General features: G+C 43.0%; 2 protein-coding genes across 5 annotated transcripts in view; one reads left to right on the top strand and one right to left on the bottom strand.

Moving 5' to 3' along the window:
• Positions 1-1,058: 1,058 nt before the first annotated feature.
• On the top strand, positions 1,059-3,845 carry ckmb (creatine kinase, muscle b). 2 transcript variants are annotated; one of them, XM_061073146.1, is made up of 8 exons: positions 1,059-1,154; positions 1,324-1,420; positions 1,653-1,807; positions 2,179-2,311; positions 2,428-2,599; positions 3,014-3,137; positions 3,342-3,531; positions 3,667-3,845. In XM_061073146.1, the coding sequence occupies exons 1-8, from the start codon at positions 1,062-1,064 to the stop codon at positions 3,843-3,845; spliced, it is 1,143 nt and encodes a 380-aa protein (XP_060929129.1). In that variant the 5' UTR covers positions 1,059-1,061. The 2 variants fall into 2 exon arrangements, with proteins under 2 accessions (XP_060929129.1, XP_060929128.1); XM_061073145.1 differs by having other exon boundaries at positions 1,062-1,154; positions 1,653-1,836; positions 2,139-2,311.
• A 714-nt stretch (positions 3,846-4,559) lies between these two features.
• Positions 4,560-14,944, bottom strand: part of mark4b (MAP/microtubule affinity-regulating kinase 4b) — a 40,971-nt gene continuing 30,586 nt past the window's right edge. Inside the window, exons 16-18 of one of the 3 annotated variants that reach the window (XM_061073029.1) lie at positions 13,698-13,780; positions 9,488-9,524; positions 4,560-7,589 (exon numbers count right to left, since the gene is read on the bottom strand). In XM_061073029.1, coding sequence (XP_060929012.1) covers positions 7,256-7,589; positions 9,488-9,524; positions 13,698-13,780 — 454 coding nt within the window. In that variant the 3' untranslated portion in view covers positions 4,560-7,255. Of the gene's footprint in view, positions 7,590-9,487; positions 9,533-13,697; positions 13,781-14,944 lie in introns of all 3 variants that reach the window. The other 2 variants (XM_061073027.1, XM_061073028.1) reach the window with 2 other exon arrangements.

The following is a 14,944-nucleotide window of genomic DNA, read 5'->3' as shown; positions in this document are numbered from 1 at the left end:
TTTTGAAAGACTTGGCCCCTGGTCTCTTGGATGTGGGTCGCAGTAGTGCACTGATAAAACAGTAGCAAAGTGTCAGGCTGTGAAACAGGGCAGGCAGGAGCTGCATGGTGGAATAATGTAGGAGCGCTTGATTTAGTCCTGGAACTCATGGAGCCATTTGTGAGGCACGAAAGCTTTGACCTTTAGAGCAACAGGTGTCATCGGCCAACTGCACCTCAAGCAACTGACGCAAACGACATTTGACCTCTGTCTGACAGAGAGAGGCTCAGAAATAGAATCAGAACGACGGCTCGTAGTTGTAAATCTTTTTCTGATCTGATTCTGCAGCTGCAGCTCTGAGGATTCCAGATTCACACTCTGACAGTTTAGGATCACAAGGACAAACAAGTAGTGTTTGAGTCAATAGTCAATAATATGTTGCTTCTTTCTTCAGACTTTCTCTGTTCACTTAAATCTTAAAGGATTAAGTAGTAGTTGAATAATTTATTTTTAATTTTTTTGTCATTTACAAGTTTATTGCTTCACGTAAATTTAACCCTGCTACTCTTTGTACAGCACATTAGTTCAGTCAGAGCTTTAGTGAGAGCGGAAAGAAAAACCTTCATCGTAATCTGCTGGAAACTGTAGCTCCCTTTAGAGTGGGAGGGGGGGCAGTTAAACTATTAATAATCTACGCTGTGAGGAGGGTGGGGGGGGGTCGCAGCAGAGGAGACAGGCAGAGACAGAACAGCTGTCCTCAGCATAAGAAAGAAAGAAAGGTCAGACAGAATGAGAAGATGTCTCCTCTTCACCAGACGGCTCATAGACAAGGCCCTTGAGAAACTCGGTGAAAAGCCAGACACCACATTTGGTATTTATCAGATCACCGTGTTGACATTTGATGACATTTAGCAAATCTATTTTATCTCCAGTAAAAGTATAAAATCCCTCTTTTTCAGGTCTTAGATATTCTTCTGATTGAATCAGGTTACACCAGTTCCTCTTTGATCTCTGCTGATTCAGAAAAATAAAAGCTCTTCTCTTTTCCTTGTCTCTTCTCAGACGGAGTAAGAATCGCAGCCATGGCGAAGAACGTTCATAACGACTATAAGATGAAGTTCTCCAAGGACGAGGAGTTCCCCGACCTGTCCCTGCACAACAACCACATGGCCAAGGTACAGATCCCACTCTCAGGACCACATGCACAAATAATACAGACACAAGTGCTGAAACCATGAATATTTTCATTGCTGATTTTGAAAACCCTTAAAGTTTGTGAGCGCTTGAAGTCATGTGGCTGTAAAGTTGCTGACCAGTACTTTGTGTGTGTGTCACCTGCTGCAGGTGCTGACCAAGGATATCTACGACAAGCTGAGAGGCAAGTCCACCCCCAGCGGCTTCACCGTGGATGATGTCATCCAGACCGGTGTTGACAACCCAGGTAAGAAAGAGCAAGTCTCCAGCAGCTGGACACTCACATTGACTTTAGCATTCACTATTAATTGCTAGGATTGTGTATTTGCCTCTAGATTCTATTTGTACCTTAATTATAAAGTTACCTGAGACTATTTCTCATGTTTTTATCATAAGTTCTTTATTGTCTCCTTATTTTCACACAATCAAATCTGGCTAGCAATGTTAGCGTGTTCCTCACGCTGCCCCTTGTTCCACAGGTCATCCCTTCATCATGACCGTGGGCTGCGTTGCTGGTGATGAGGAGTGCTACGAGGTCTTCAAGGATCTGCTGGACCCCATCATCTCCGACCGTCACGGAGGCTACAAGCCCACCGACAAGCACAAGACCGACCTGGAGTTCGAGCACCTGAAGGTGAGAGAGCAGACGAGCATCATGGCTTCGTCACAGATCAGCACTGCTTCTTAAAGCAGGAAGGACACAATAAGTTTACTGACTAACTTGAAAGTGTGACTGGAAACCTTTATGGCACGTTTCTAGGTTCTTTTAGTTATATTTATATTTTACTCAATCATTTATTGAGCCAATACATTTTACAGAATCTGGCAGACATGTATATAAACACTTTTTACTACTTTAGATATTTTTGTTGTTGATTAGCACATATAAAAGTCGATATATAATTAACTTTTACAAAAGTTGGGCCGAAATAAGCAAACATTTGTCAATAATAGATAAAAAACAGAGAATATTCATGTGTTTGTTGTGTTTCTGTCTCCCCTCAGGGAGGTGATGACCTGGACCCCAACTACGTGCTGTCCAGCCGTGTGCGTACCGGCCGCAGCATCAAGGGATTCACCCTGCCCCCCCACAACAGCCGTGGAGAGCGCAGAGCCATTGAGAAGCTGTCCATCGAGGGTGATTATCAAACTGATCCATCGACCTCATGTCTCTTCTAACACTCCAAATGTCTTTATCATGCAGCATGTGTTACCAGGGACTGACTCTGTCCTCTTCCCCCCCCCCCCCACCAGCCCTGGCCAGCCTGGATGGAGAGTTCAAGGGAAAGTACTACCCCCTGAGCGGCATGACCGACGCTGAGCAGGACCAGCTGATCAACGATCACTTCCTGTTCGACAAGCCCGTGTCCCCCCTGCTGACCTGCGCCGGAATGGCCCGTGACTGGCCCGACGGCAGAGGCATCTGGTGAGAAACACAGACACACACCGGGGAGAAGGTCGGACTCCTCAGGGGTTCTTCCTGTTTAGAAACTAAAAAGATGATTTAATCAACAGTGAAATCAGGTTGTGTGGTTCTATCGAAACACAAGTACACACACAGTCATACAAACCAGACAGAACCGACCCCCATCTGTCTCTTTACCCCACTGACCATGTCCTGATTAGTCCTGTTTTCAAACATCTGTTAAAGCGTGTCATGAAAACACAGTAACACACACGCTGTCTGGCCCTTTACCCCAGTGGGGGGGCCAGCCTGTAAATCCTTCTCTGTGCAGCTCAGTGCGTCACATGTTCACATGTTCACACTGTTGTGTTGTCACAACTTCTACTGAAACTGCAAATCATCAAGTGAAACTGAGCTGGATCTCCTTCCCCTCAGGCACAACAATGACAAGACCTTCCTGGTCTGGGTGAACGAGGAGGATCACCTGCGTGTCATCTCCATGCAGAAGGGAGGCAACATGAAGGAGGTGTTCAGACGCTTCTGCGTCGGCCTGAAGAAGGTAACACACACAACACCCATGCATCATAAACAGTTAAGCAGAGAGAATAATTCAAGGAGGAACATAAGAGTAGAGGCAGTTCTCTGAACATCTGTATAGTGACTGTTAAAAATTCATGATGTTTATTAGTTTTATTTGTTATTTTATTTATTTTGAGGATATATTTGAACCAAAATGTCGTCTTCTCTTGACTTTGCTGTGCAGATTGAGGAGATCTTCAAGAAGCACAACCACGGCTTCAGCTGGAGCGAGCATCTGGGTTACATCCTGACCTGCCCCTCCAACCTGGGAACCGGCCTGCGCGGTGGCGTGCACGTCAAGCTCGCCAAGCTCAGCACACACGCCAAGTTCGAGGAGATCCTGACCAGGCTGCGTCTGCAGAAGCGCGGCACAGGTACAGGAACCAATCAGTCTCCAAGCTGACGACTGATCAGTGTTTTCAGAGAAGCTTCACAGTAGATTCTTCCTCCTCCTCCTCTTCCTCCACTGCAGACAGGGGATTTACTGTTCTCCTCCTCTTTCCCTCCAGGTGGTGTGGACACAGCCTCCGTGGGGGGTGTGTTCGACATCTCCAACGCCGACCGTCTGGGCTCCTCCGAGGTGGATCAGTGCCAGATGGTGGTTGATGGTGTCAAGCTGATGGTTGAGATGGAGAAGAAGCTGGAGAAGGGAGAGTCCATTGATGGCATGATCCCCGCCCAGAAGTAAAGTGGACAGACAACCAATGATTGAATAACCGTCTGTGTTTGTTTTTTTTATATTATAAAAAAATGAACGGGAATTTAACTGGTTAAAGCCAACTGGCTACATTCTACCTACTTTTTCCAATCACTCCTCTTTTCTTTCTTTCTTACCTCTGTCACTCCTCTTTTCCTGTAACTTTAATCATCTTCTCTGTAACATCCTGGGATCAACCCATGCATAGTCTGGTCGTGGCTATGCATGCGCACCAAAAGAAAAAATGTTTTTTTGGGTTGTAAAATATAACTGGACAATTAAACAATGTCCCATTTAACATCAAAGCTCCTGTCTCACGTTGTCTTTCTGGGAAACACGGGTTCGCATACAGAGCAAACGTATTCTGCTCATATTCATGTTTATAGGAAACAGAATACAAACACGCCCTCTCTCACCATATTGATGAAAGTTCCTGGATTTGTCGCCTTATTCGAATCTGCTCCAAAATGTTCTAGTCCCAAACATCACCCTTCCACCAAGTTTCAATAAAATCTGTTCAATAGTTTTTGCGTAATCCTGTTAAATAGAAAACAGCAACGAAAATATGAACTCCTCGGTGGAGGTAAACAAAACGACAACAAACCCACTAGTCACACACTTCACTTCAATGATGACACAAAGAAACCGGTGGGACGACGAATCAAATCCATATCCGAGGAAAAAAACGAAAAAGGACAACAAATATGAAAGTTGAAAGTCTTTATTTTTGTGTCACACATTATTTCTTAGGAGACATGCAGGATTGCAGGTCGATCATTTCTGTAATTTCAGCCCATAAGTTAAGTTTTTGTTTATAACAGCGACAGCTTCAAACACACTATACAAAGCACAGCCCTAACTGGATCTAGAACAGGTTCAGAGAGTGAGGCCCAGTTGTACGCAGAAAAAAAACTAGACCTAAATCACAGCTTCACATTTTCAGACAGTGGACGTGGCGGCGGCTGAAATCTCCCATCAACCCGTGAACCTCACAGCCGTAAAGATCACAGAGCATCTGTGGATACATCTCACTTTCAGTTTGCCATCAGTGTTTTGTTCGAGGCTGTAACGTGGAAAATGCACATTATAATTGAAGAATGTTTTTTAAAGAAGAATACGATTTGATTTTGGGGGGGCGATACGTGATCGATGTAGCACCTGGAGGATTCTGTGTCTGTTTGTTTTATGAGCAGCAACTAGTGATGAAAGTGAAAAGGTACAAATCAAATTTCACAAATTCAAAGTCACAATTTTACGCCACTGCAAATGTTCAACGGTTTTAACTGAAGCACTGACTTGACGAAGCAGGAGTCTGATTGGTTAATAGTAATTCACCTCTTACAGGAATAATGGCACCTGATTGGTCAACAGTCACACACCTCTCATCAGTGCTGCAGCCTGATTGGTCGACAGAGGGAAAAATCTTCGCCAATGTGAAAAAATTGAAATCTGACACAACCTAGTGATGACAGATCATAATTTGACAGAAAAGATTCTTTTACGACTTTGTGGCATCAGTGGAATCAAGTGGCACAGTAGCTGGAAACAATCACTGCTGCTTTTATTTTTATTGTTTGAATTAGATCTGTTTTTTCTGTGGAGAGCGAATCTGCACATGTACGTAAAGGAAATTAAGGCTTTCAATGTTTAAATTATCAATTTGAAAGGGGTTTAAATGCAGAGTTTTAACGATTTAAGAAAATTTAAATGCAGATGAATTCAACACACTGACAGAACAGTGATCACATCCCGACTAAAAGGCAAAATAAAAAGTGCTTGATGATTTGAACAACATATCAGAAATAGTAAAAATGAGCCACATCAATTATTTTTCAAGTCTTATTTCTGGCCCTTGGGTCTGTTATTGCACTTCACCTGAGGGAAGAGATGACGAAGGCCTCCTGACAGGTGACACAGTAAAGATATGACAAAGTGCTACCAGGAGAACTACGTCAGCTAAACCTCCATCTATTCTAAACCAGTAGGAGTTACATATATTTATTCATTTTAAGTGAAAACTTTGAGAAACCAACAAGTTTCTACATCTTAACTTGGATCAGGTTTCATTCATTTTTGGAATTATTTAATATCTGGCTTGAAAATTTGCTTTATGGGTTCTGTATCATTCAGTGTTGAATTACAATCACACCAGATAAAAGCTAAGATTAGTTAATAATAAAAGCCACAACATTCGACTGGTGATCAAATTGAAAACTTGTATTGGATGAGAAATTTAGAATTTTCAGTATTTGTGGCACTGAAGTATAAAAGCATTCGATATGTGCTAAAAATGTAAAGTTTATGTAATTGAGCTGGTATTAGTTCAATAGAGTATCCGTTTTATAATAATTCATATTAAGTGGCTCTGTTGTTTGTGTACATCCAGATTAGAAACTGCTGTAAAAATAAACAGAGCTGAGGATCCCTGGAACTGGGTTTCCAGGTGGAGATCCAGATTTTTCCAAAGCAACAAAATGTTTTATAATTTTCAAGTTTTAAAAAGGATTTCTGCTTGTTGAAAACTTATTGAGGAACAGATATCGGGCCCAAGTTCAGTATTTTTAAGACGCAGAGCCGAAGCTCAAATGATCAGTTCTCCACGTCAGCTCAGGTCCTGTGTCATTAGGCAGCTTCACTCGTCTGTAACTCACCTGCAGAGAGGACAACACTTTACCAGAAATGGTGCAAACACCCAACTGAGCGTTAAAATGGGCTTTTTCCAAAGGAAGGGCAGAGAGGTGGAGGTTCTTCATTCAGTCTGTCACAAGTCTCTGCAGTTCTGCATGTCTCCCTCTACAGGCCAGAGGTCAGACTGCGCCCTCACTACATTAAATACGTGGCGGCCGCTTCAGAGGACGACAACAGATGTCAAACCTCTGCCCACTTCAAAAGCGTTAAAGAAAGAAAATAAATTTAATACACAGAAAATCTAAAACATTTCTTTAAATAGCAGCTCTTTAAAAGGGAATGATGACAAATGTGGTACGACAGGAAAAAACATTAACAACAACAAATCCTCAGTCTCCATCACTCTCAGCAACTCCATTCTTATCATCAAACAGGAAATCGTGAAAAAAAAACTAAAACAGTTCGACTCCATGGGCTCACATAAGATGGAGGTGGTGACATTTTAAGCAGGGGTCATAGGTCACTGACATCTCCAAGGTCAAAGTCATCACAAGTCTGCCGATGGCGGTCTATCCGTGTCTGAGCAGCTGTTTGTCTGGCTGTGATTGGTGGCATCAGAGGAAGAGGGTCTTTGGTGGAGGGGAGGCATCGCTAGCCGCATCACATGAGGTGGAACCAGGGAGGAAGAGGAGGCGATGCTCTCTGCCATCTCCTCCTCCTCCTCCATCAACCTGTCCTGGTGGTCATCAGTTCTGCCCCACCTCCTGTCGCCCTCAGAGCTCCAGCTCCTTGGACACTTTGGTGGCGATGTCTCTAAAGGCTAACGGTGCCCCCCACAGACGCTTGAACCTCACACCGCTGCTCTGGCCCAGCCCGCTGGGCAGCTGGCAGACCTCGGCCTCAAACGCCACCCGGGCGCCGGCTGCTCCGTGGGTACAGGACAGGAGGAAAGGCCCTGCCAGGTGGACCTGGCAGCCACAGCCCTGCGCCGCCTCACGCAGAGCTAGCACCACCTCGGCCGGGTCGCGGGGGCTCCGCACCCTCACATCCCATCCGCATCGGGGGGTCCGGGGCTCGGCCGCCTTCTGATGCCCAGATAGATGGCGACTGGAAGAGGGGGAAGAGCGATGCAGATGAGGGAAGGAGGAGGAAATGTATGAGGGTTTAAAAACAGATTGGACAGAGTGAGTTGGCACAGGATGTGTACATGGAGGAGAGAGTGAAAGGTGGGACAGCAATAGAAGTGGGTGAGAGCAGGAGAGAAGATATAAATAAAGGAGGACGGAGAAACAGAGGTAATGATAAAAGAAGTTCATGTGTGAAGGAGGAGGATGTGAGAAGATATAAATGAAGGGCAAGAGTAAGAATGTTTACAAAGTTGTGTGAGTGCATGAATGGTTTGGGAAAGGGGAGAAAGGAAAAAATTAATTAATCACACATTATTTAACTTTGACCTTTTGCTACTTAGGTCCACAGAAAGGTTCACTTGTATGTTCCATTTACTTTCATTACTACACAGTGGATTTACAACAAAGGGAAACCTGAAACAAATGAAATAGAATCACACCTAACAACAACATAACTAGACTTCTTAAAACTCCTTTCTTTTCTTTACATCAAAGGATGGTCTACCACAGGGAGCCGTGCTCAGCCTCTACGTCCACACACTCTGTTAGCTAACGTCCCCGGTGCTGCTGGTTTACCTGCTGTTTTTAATCTGAGACTGACACTGGACTGGAGCAGCTGAGGCTGAGAGGAAGTACACACAACACCTTTAGCAACACACTGATAAACTGAGGCTAATTACCCTGAAATAAGACAGAATAAATAAGAGTACAAGAGTCTAAACCACTGATGAAACCTTGGATTCAAATAGTTGCAAAAGCCTTAAAGGCATTTAAATGAAAGCAGTAACAATTGAAAGTGATTTTTTTTAATGCATGTGCCTGCCATGTTAATTTCTGTTATATTATGAAGCTTTAACTTTTAATCCAATCAAGTTTTTTCAACATTAATAATTAAGTTGTGTTGTTGTGTATGATGTTGATCAGCTTCTGGTTCTTGATTTCACAAGTTGTACAAGGGAGAAATGTTTGTTGAAATAAGTTTGTTTGAAGCTTTTTCTATGTATTATGTGCATTTCTGTATTTGACAAACTAAAGAGAAAAATTCAAGGGAAATTCAATTTTAATGTTCGCATGTGAGTTGTGTGCTCAGATTATTGAAGAGAACATGTCTAGGGCTGAGCCAAATCACGACTGATTACAAACTAAATGGATATAGATAATAAGTTTATCTCTAAGAATGTGTTGAAGATTATCACCAGGAGATAAAGATCCTGACATCGTGTTCCCATGATCTCGACTTCACTCTAAACAAGTTGGATCCAAGCTACAGGAGCTGGGATCTCTTCATACTGTACCTTTATAATCAGGGGGCACTGAGCAACTTCCAGAAACTAAAAGAAGTACATGGCTCAAATAATAGCATTTTTTCTTTTTGGATTTTTTCAAGTCCGCCACCATATTAATACATTTATCACAGAGAGTAAAAAAAGGCTTTTGACAACTGCCTGCTAAAAATATTAATAAATACAGACCATTTAGCATTTACCATAGATAGTCAATTAACTAATGCAATTACACTCATGAACACTGATAAGGACTAAAGTAAAAGTCGTTAAGTACGTAATATAGAGTTTATAATACAAGACATTAACGGAAAGTTATTTCTTCAACATAAACAAACTATAAACAAACCCTATTGATGTAGAATAAGAACAATGATCAAAATAGATACTAAGTAAGATATATTAAATATAAAATTACCCTCTGTGGTCAAACTATGTCATGGTGACACATTAGTTATGTCAAACCTAGTTTGGCATCTCTGCGTTTACTTATTGGCCAAAATATAAATACATTTACATCATCACTGTCTTATCTTCCTGGATTGTTTATCATGTGATGCGGCTGACACAGGCATGTTTTCGTTTTCAGACTCACCTTGTGACCGGAGATCTGCTGATTCTCTCAGGTTCGTCTGTGACCCTCAAGAAGAAGAAACATGTATCTGTTAATAATCAATCATCCAATAACACTAACCCCCAGCACTAACCCCGCCCCCTCCACCCATCACTTCCTGTTTTAATGCCACAATCAGGCGCACAGTTCACGTTCAATCACGTCAAGGAACGACTACAACACAGAGCATGACAGCTGATCTTCAAACCACAGATGGATCCACCTACACTCACTACACAGGAACAAAGGATGGATGTGGAACAACGAAATGTCAACATCACCAGCGAAAACAAAATGAAGGTGAAGGGAGTGAATCCACTTGTTACAGTGGTGGACACGACTCACAAATACAAATCTAATGTAAAGAGCTACAGGGAACACCTGCCTTGATATCATTATATGGTATCTCCCTATATACACAGAATTGAGCTTGTGGCTGTTGAAGGATGCCAGTAATGACATTTTAGATGCCGTGTTATTGCACTTCCTCTCTATGGTCACCAGGGGCTGCTGTTGTCCTTTTCTGTGTGTAAACCGAGCACTTTCTCCAATCGACCTGGCAACCGGATCTCCATTCCAGGAACTGGGAGGGGGGGGGCTGGACGAGCTCACAATGAGATTTCATTGATAGATTTTTTTGTTCTCTTACTGAAAACGAAACTTAGTCTAATGTGACTCTGGCTCTGACTCAGGAGCTGCTGCAGCACAGTGGCTGTTATTAGAGCTAAATACATGTTAAGACGCTGTGACTCAGCTTTTTGACTGCGTCATCTCTCTGAAAGTACAACCAGAGATCCCTGGTAATCCATGCAGATCATCACTGGGATCAGCATCGATGGAAGAATGTTATATGAACGGATCGGGGGGGAAATTCCTGATTGATTAAGAACATTTAACCTCATTCCAGAAATCCAGCTGGGAACATATGACTCAATTAGCCATTTATATTAACCTGTACTGGTATAAATCATTTTGTCTCAAGGCCATTATCAAAATATGTTTTACTTTGTTTTACAGCTGTGATTAAATTAATGTTTTGTCTGGTTCATGACCATTTCTTCCTTGTCGAGGTAAAGAGAGCGAGCGAGTTACATTTTATCTCTAAACTGCAGGAAGTGTGTCAGACTGAGACATCTGTATAAAGTCTGAGAGCTGAGAGAGACAGCGAGGGCTGGAAAGCACCAGGAGGAGGAAGAGTGGAAAGTGAAAAGATGAGGGAGGCAGGAAGAAGTGAAAAGAGAGTAAGAAAGAGAGTGAGGGACGGACTGAGAACGATCTGCTTGAATCTTGAGGGAGAGCTGTGCAAGATCCCTGTTTAAGAGAAGGATAAATCCTGGTTATGTAACTAATCCTGATTTAAAACGGCAGTGACACTCGGTCAGTGAGTCGGGTTGACTGGTGCAGGCTGAGATGGTTCAGCCTCTGCTCAGCGCTCAGACATATGCTGCAAACTATTAAAGTCACAAGTTCAGGACTTATGATTCAAACGGATTCCTGTTCACCGGTTGCACCTTTTTCACCCAGAAATGAGTCTTTACAACCTGAACTCACCTCAGTTTTTTACTGTTTACTATATTTGCTTTTACTAGGGTTACAAACCTTAAGTTACTTACTTGCTACACTATTGACCATCATATGTACAAACAGTGAATGTTGCCTAGGTGACCACAAAGGGAAGCGCAATTTAACCTGATATGAGTCAACACAATCTCAAGAGACTGATACAACTTGTATTAATGAAAATTTATTTAATTGGCAACTATTTTCTAACCCTAACACTAATTTATTTACAGTTTTTGTTTTTCCACAATCCCTCAATTTAATCCTACTTTAATGATCGTTTCTGGTCTTTTTAATGTTGGTTCAACTGATTGTGACGGACTTTACACCTAAAGCAACATGGACATTTAAAGGTTTTAGATCATAGAGACTTTTATTATGTCAATCTGGAAATATGTAAAAGTGGAGCCACAATGTTTGACCAATTATACATGGAGCTAGAAATATTTGTCCCTGCAAACTAAAACTGAACATCAGCAGTTCTTTATTTTAACAGTGATGGATTTGTTAACTCTCTCTCTTCATCACTACTCTTCATCCTTCACCTCCTGCCTCGTATAAAACACCAATGAAGACCCATCCCCCTCTTTCCTGCCCGTCTCAGATCCTCTGCTCCCTCAGCTCTTCTGCAGGACGGCTCATTTGTTAACAGCATGGACCAACATATGGTGTTGATTACATGACTCAGACTCGTACAGTTGAGCTGTAATAAGTTCACATACTCAGGGGAACACACAAATAGACACACATCTTCATGAGAAGGCTTATTCTACAAACAGGGTGTGTGTCTGTGTCAATGTTGATTTCCCTGTACTGACATGAGCTAATCTCGAAAAAGGGAAATCATCTAAGAACCCCCCCCATTATGTGCTTTGCTGGAAGCAGGTGATGGTGCTGCGCCACCTACAGCCTATAATGAGAACTTTAGCATGAAGCCCAGCCAGCAGAGACATAAGCAGTCAAGACAGACAGACTGACAGAGAGACAGACAGACAGACAGACAGACTGACAGACAGACAGACAGACAGACAGACAGACAGACAGACAGACAGAGAGACAGACAGACAGACAGACAGACTGACAGACAGACAGCGGCTGATCAGAGTTTCAGTGTGAACACACTATTTAGAGCTAAAGCTCCTCTAGGGGAAGAAACTAAAAACTTAATTTAACTTTTACAGGCACAATATCGGATGTTTTCTGTTTCTGATGTTTTAAAGAACAATCAAATCACCATAAATAACTATAAATCTGAGGCTATAATTGGTGGAACAATCTGGTCATTTAAAAAGAATGATAACGATATGTGCTTTGGAAAATGTAATAAATTGATAAACTGAATGTATATGTCTAGAGAAATTGAGGTTTTTCCAGTTCAGTTGCAGATTTCCTGGAGCCAGAAACCTGCAGACTGAACTTAACTCGACTCGAATACATTTCTTCCTGTTGAGAAGCTTCACCTCAGATAAAAGTTTGTATAACTCAACTCCAACCTGCAACAGACAGACAATGAGGAGCAGAGGGGATGATGATGCACTAGCAAGCAGACAGACAGACAGACAGACAGACAGACAGACAGACAGACAGACAGACAGACAGACAGACAGACAGACAGACAGACAGACAGACAGACAGACAGACAGACAGACAGACAGACAGACAGACAGACAGACAGACAGACAGACAGACAGACAGACAGACAGACAGACAGACAGACAGACAGACAGACAGACAGACAGACAGACAGACAGACAGACAGACAGACAGACAGACAGACAGACAGACAGACAGACAGACAGACAGACAGACAGACAGACAGACAGACAGACAGACAGACAGACAGACAGACAGACAGACAGACAGACAGACAGACAGACAGACAGACAGACAGACAGACAGACAGACAGACAGACAGACAGACAGACAGACAGACAGACAGACAGACAGACAGACAGACAGACAGACAGACAGACAGACAGACAGACAGACAGACAGACAGACAGACAGACAGACAGACAGACAGACAGACAGACAGACAGACAGACAGACAGACAGACAGACAGACAGACAGACAGACAGACAGACAGACAGACAGACAGACAGACAGACAGACAGACAGACAGACAGACAGACAGACAGACAGACAGACAGACAGACAGACAGACAGACAGACAGACAGACAGACAGACAGACAGACAGACAGACAGACAGACAGACAGACAGACAGACAGACAGACAGACAGACAGACAGACAGACAGACAGACAGACAGACAGACAGACAGACAGACAGACAGACAGACAGACAGACAGACAGACAGACAGACAGACAGACAGACAGACAGACAGACAGACAGACAGACAGACAGACAGACAGACAGACAGACAGACAGACAGACAGACAGACAGACAGACAGACAGACAGACAGACAGACAGACAGACAGACAGACAGACAGACAGACAGACAGACAGACAGACAGACAGACAGACAGACAGACAGACAGACAGACAGACAGACAGACAGACAGACAGACAGACAGACAGACAGACAGACAGACAGACAGACAGACAGACAGACAGACAGACAGACAGACAGACAGAAGCAGCCAAGAACATGGGAAAGGAAGACTTACTAACTGTTTTTGTCCCCTGTGGGAGGGTGCAGCCCGACATGGACTTGTTTGAGCCCTGACGTTTAGTAGGGTCAAGAGTGACCCTAGGAGCAGCGAGGAAGAAGAGGAGATGAAGAGAGGAATGGTAAAATAACAGCAGAGTCCGAGACATTGAATGAAAGATTAAAGCCAGTGAGAAGGAAGGGAACACGACATAGTGATGAATGACAGAAAGAAGCACAGGTAGAGGAGGCAGAGAAGAACAAATCAAACGGTGTGAACTGTAGTTCAGGAGAAAGGAGGATAGAAGATCGGCTGGTGACCGGCAAGGAAAAGCAAAACTTGTTAAAGAATCAAACAATCAAATAAACAAACAAACAGGTAAAGCAACGAGAAGCAGCCAAGAAGAACCGACTGTGAGAGACAGACTTTATGTCCCCTGATCAGCAGACCTGGGTCTAACAGCTTTTCAGAATTTATCACCAAAGGATTTAGTCTTGATGACAGAAACTGAAGAGTTCAAGTTACACGGGTCCGTTTGAAGTCTTAAAACTGTGGAGTGTTTGTCTAGTGCAGGCAAGCAGTAAGCCGCCATCGCTTCCAGTAAACCCTGTGGTTCCCACTGCCAGATTACCACTCAGGGCTCTATTTTAACGATCTAAGCTCAAGGTCTAACACTCATGAGGCAAATGCCCTTAGGAAGTGTACAAATCCACGTTTGCTGGTTTAATGGTAGAAAAAAGGTCACTGCAGCAGACACATGACTTTAAAGAGTTGTACTTAGTCTGTTAATTAATCATGGATGAGTTTAGGGGGGTCAGAGAATCAAAGAGCCATCTCCCACTGGAGTGTGTAGATCTAGGTGCACGTGATTATCTTCAAAATGAGCCTTAACATGCCTTCAGTCTCCTTTACCACACCTCCTTTTAATACCAAGAGCTCAGATGGCTGCACACACATTTGTTGTTTACACAATGTGGAAACTGGACAGGAGAGTGACCAGATCAGTCTGAGACTAGAACAGACATGCTGCTTTCTGCTGGGTGTCAGATTGAGCCCTTTGTGTGACTTTGTAACATTAGAAAGTAACATGTAATTTGTTAAATTTAACTTTCTGTTAAAAATTATATATATTTTTAATTACAAAACTACACCTAAACAGGTGAGTAGAAACAAATCTAATCAGTTATGTAATCAATGACTTTGTCTTCACTGTTTCTGAGAGAAACCACATGAAGGACACCGCCTGTAGTTTGATCCAGTTTTAT

Source organism: Limanda limanda, chromosome 6 (genome assembly GCF_963576545.1).
Source record: "Limanda limanda chromosome 6, fLimLim1.1, whole genome shotgun sequence".
Lineage (NCBI taxonomy): Eukaryota > Metazoa > Chordata > Actinopteri > Pleuronectiformes > Pleuronectidae > Limanda > Limanda limanda.
This window is presented reverse-complemented; position numbering and strand designations above follow the sequence as displayed.

Coding starts and splice junctions, on each gene's coding strand:
- ckmb (XM_061073145.1), top strand. CDS start 1,062: ATGGCGAAGAACGTTCATAACGACTATAAGATGAAGTTCTCCAAGGAC. Junction 1,155..1,323: donor ACAACAACCACATGGCCAAG/GTACAGATCCCA, acceptor CACCTGCTGCAG/GTGCTGACCAAGGATATCTA. Junction 1,421..1,652: donor GACCGGTGTTGACAACCCAG/GTAAGAAAGAGC, acceptor CTTGTTCCACAG/GTCATCCCTTCATCATGACC.